We start from the raw sequence: 3,022 nt of genomic DNA, 5'->3' as shown, positions 1-3,022 counted from the left end.
CGTCTCCATCTTCAGTCAGTCTCATCCCCTTCATCGTCTCCATCTTCAGTCCGGCGTGCCGCCATCTCTGCCTACTTTCCTCCTCAACTCTGGCACAAGAAGTTGGGATTTCCCAACTGCTGAATCTCCAATCAAGAATACCTTGAACACATAATCAATTTTCTGATTGAAATCCCCATACAAATTCGACATTTCTCTCGCCCTCGCAAATCTAATGAAACCCCTCCCTAAATTCGCAACAAAAGAACTAAAATCCAAAATAAGTCAGGCTAGAGAAGGATCAAGTGGATTCCAATTATAATCGTAATTGGATAAGGTAGGAGATTGTGAGAGGTAAGGAATTGCTCATGAGGTTCCTCAGACAAAAACAGAGAAGAAACAAAACAAAAAAATAAGTTTAGGGTTACAGTAAAGAAAATGGAAGAAACGAAGAAATGCAGAGGAAAGAGATGACTTCTCAGATGAAATGATCTTCAAGCCACCATGACCCATTTCGTTCGACGCCTTACCTAGACCAGCCCTCCGACAGACGCATCTATCGCTTTCATTTTCCTTCCGTAGTTAACTCACAAGCTCAGTCTACCATTTATACACTTAACTTCGGATGCTCGATGAAACAACAGAAAATGGAAAAATCCAATAAACCACAAGAGAAGGAAAGGAAAGGAGGAAGGAAAAAAAATCTTGATACAGAGATAGAGATTCACAACCCAGAAGAATCAATAATAGACGTTCAAATCCAACCGAAAAAGATTAAGAAGGGAAAAAAAAAACCCTAGAAACCGAAGTGAAAACCAAAACGTCAACGTATATGGATTTGATTTATAAGGACATGATGCTGAAAGATTCCATTCCTTGACGATTTAGTTTTCTGGATCAGCTCAAGCTTGTTTTCTCGTTTTACCTTCGTCTTTCATATTAAGTTTTTTTTTTTTGTTTGGCCTCTGCTTGTTAAGTTTTGCTCCACTGTGAACTTTAGAGCTTAGAAATCCGGAAGAGAGAGACATAAAAGAAATGTATATGTTTTCAGATGGATTTATATTCATCCAATTGAAATGATCCACGTGTCTAAATACCTCCACTCTTTTAACTTTCACCGTTAGATTTAATATGAAGAAAATATGCAAATCTTACGGTAGAATAGATGTGAGGTTATTTTGGTCATAAAATTTACAAATTGTCCTTAATTGATCTTATTGAATACCTCAGGGGAGGTAGATGGAAGGTATCTATTTTTTTGGACTAAAAAGGATATGGACCAAACCTCAGGGGGTCCAGATGAAAATTACCCTTTTTTTAAACTAAAAATGACATGGATCAAACTCATCAGATGAAAATTACCCGAAAAGTAAACATATCAGTAAATCAAAACATTTTTTGATTTCCAAAGTAAATTACATTATAAATTTTCTGGGAAGATCAACTACCTGCATTCCATTATCATACATCCTTCACAACAGAAGTTGTTTCTTTGCATGACCAGAACTTCTTACCATGTTTCATCGAATTCATTACTGCCTTCTAGGTTTCTTTGCATGACTGGAGCTTCTAGTTCTGGCTTTGTCTAGCCTTTGTTCAACAGGTACCATCCTTGAAGAATCCAATTAGTCAAAAAGCTAAACCCCATTGCTAAACAAGGAAAGAAGAACATCTGTAGAAAACCTGACCCGGCTCGGTATGGTCCGACCGGAGTCACTGTCTGCTATGAAAATAGATGGAATTAAAAGGATCCAGATTCTCTCCGTCAGTGCATCCAACGCTAGATGTACGTCATGTGGACGGATTTAATCACAACCATCGGATTTGAATTATACTTCGATCAAATACGGCAATTGTGACGTCCACATGTTGTCAATCCAATGGTTGGATGCACTTACGTATGAAGGGGCTGGATGGAATCAATATTTATTCAAATTAAAATTACATAATGAAAAGCAAATTATCCATATCATAACTAGATAGAGAGGAAATCTGAAAAAGACCCCAAAACCAGACACCTCTAACCAATCAAGACCACCGAACTCTTCCACTCACCCACCTCTCTTATCCTCACAGCCTCTCAAACACTACCTTTCACTCCTTCACCCTCTTCCATCCCACACAAAAGCTAAACCAAACCTCTGAAACCCTGTCCTTGATCCCTGACCAGAAAAGAAGGGAAAAAATGTCACTCACCATACCCACAAGCTTCACCAAACCCATCTCTAAGCCCCAGACACCCTTTACCTCCAAACCCATCTCCAAATCCATCATCTGCTCAACCTCTCAACCATCATCATCAAACCCAGAATCACAATCACTCAAATCCTTCTCAGCTGCGTTAGCTCTCTCTTCCATCCTCCTCTCCTCCACTGCTGCTGCCCCTCTCCCAGCTTCTGCCGACATCGCTGGACTGACCCCATGCAAGGAATCCAAGCAATTTGCCAAACGTGAGAAGCAACAGCTGAAGAAGCTTGAATCTGCCATGAAGCCATACGCTCCAGATTCAGCTCCAGCACTGGCACTCAAAGCCACCATGGAGAAGACCAAACGTAGGTTTGACAACTATGGTAAACAAGGCCTTCTATGTGGAACAGATGGGTTGCCCCACTTGATCGTGAGTGGTGACCAGAGGCACTGGGGTGAGTTCATCACACCAGGGATCTTGTTCCTCTACATTGCTGGGTGGATTGGGTGGGTGGGTCGAAGCTACCTGATAGCAATCCGAGATGAAAAGAAGCCGACCCAGAAGGAAATCATCATTGATGTGCCCTTGGCCAATAGGTTGCTGTGGAGAGGGTTCATCTGGCCAGTCGCTGCTTATAGAGAATACGTAAATGGTGACCTCGTTGTTGATGATGCTGATGTCACAGTTGTCTGAAGAGGGAGAAGCTGAAGGAGGGGAAACGAAAGGAAAGGTCTCTGTTCTTTGCCTGCTCTATTTCCATCTTTCTGTTTCTGCATGTGTCTTTAAAGATAGCTGTTTGAGTGTATGGTGGAAATCAAATTATGGGTGGATTTCTAAACAGAACATAAATTATTT

The 3,022-nt window shown here is 41.0% G+C and overlaps 1 protein-coding gene across 1 annotated transcript; it reads left to right on the top strand.

The window, feature by feature from the left end:
- The first annotated feature begins 2,089 nt into the window (after window positions 1-2,089).
- On the top strand, window positions 2,090-3,016 carry LOC149025748 (photosystem I reaction center subunit III, chloroplastic-like). Its single transcript, XM_089143178.1, has one exon. The coding sequence runs from the start codon at window positions 2,165-2,167 to the stop codon at window positions 2,858-2,860; it is 696 nt and encodes a 231-aa protein (XP_088999304.1). The 5' UTR covers window positions 2,090-2,164; the 3' UTR covers window positions 2,861-3,016.
- The last annotated feature ends 6 nt before the right edge of the window (window positions 3,017-3,022 follow it).

Source organism: Hakea prostrata, chromosome 2 (genome assembly GCF_041222555.1).
Source record: "Hakea prostrata isolate BN-2017 chromosome 2, UWA_Hpros_2, whole genome shotgun sequence".
In the NCBI taxonomy this organism is placed as follows: Eukaryota; Viridiplantae; Streptophyta; class Magnoliopsida; order Proteales; family Proteaceae; genus Hakea; species Hakea prostrata.
The sequence above is the reverse complement of the archived record's forward strand: the minus strand, read 5'-3'. Positions and strand labels throughout refer to the sequence as shown.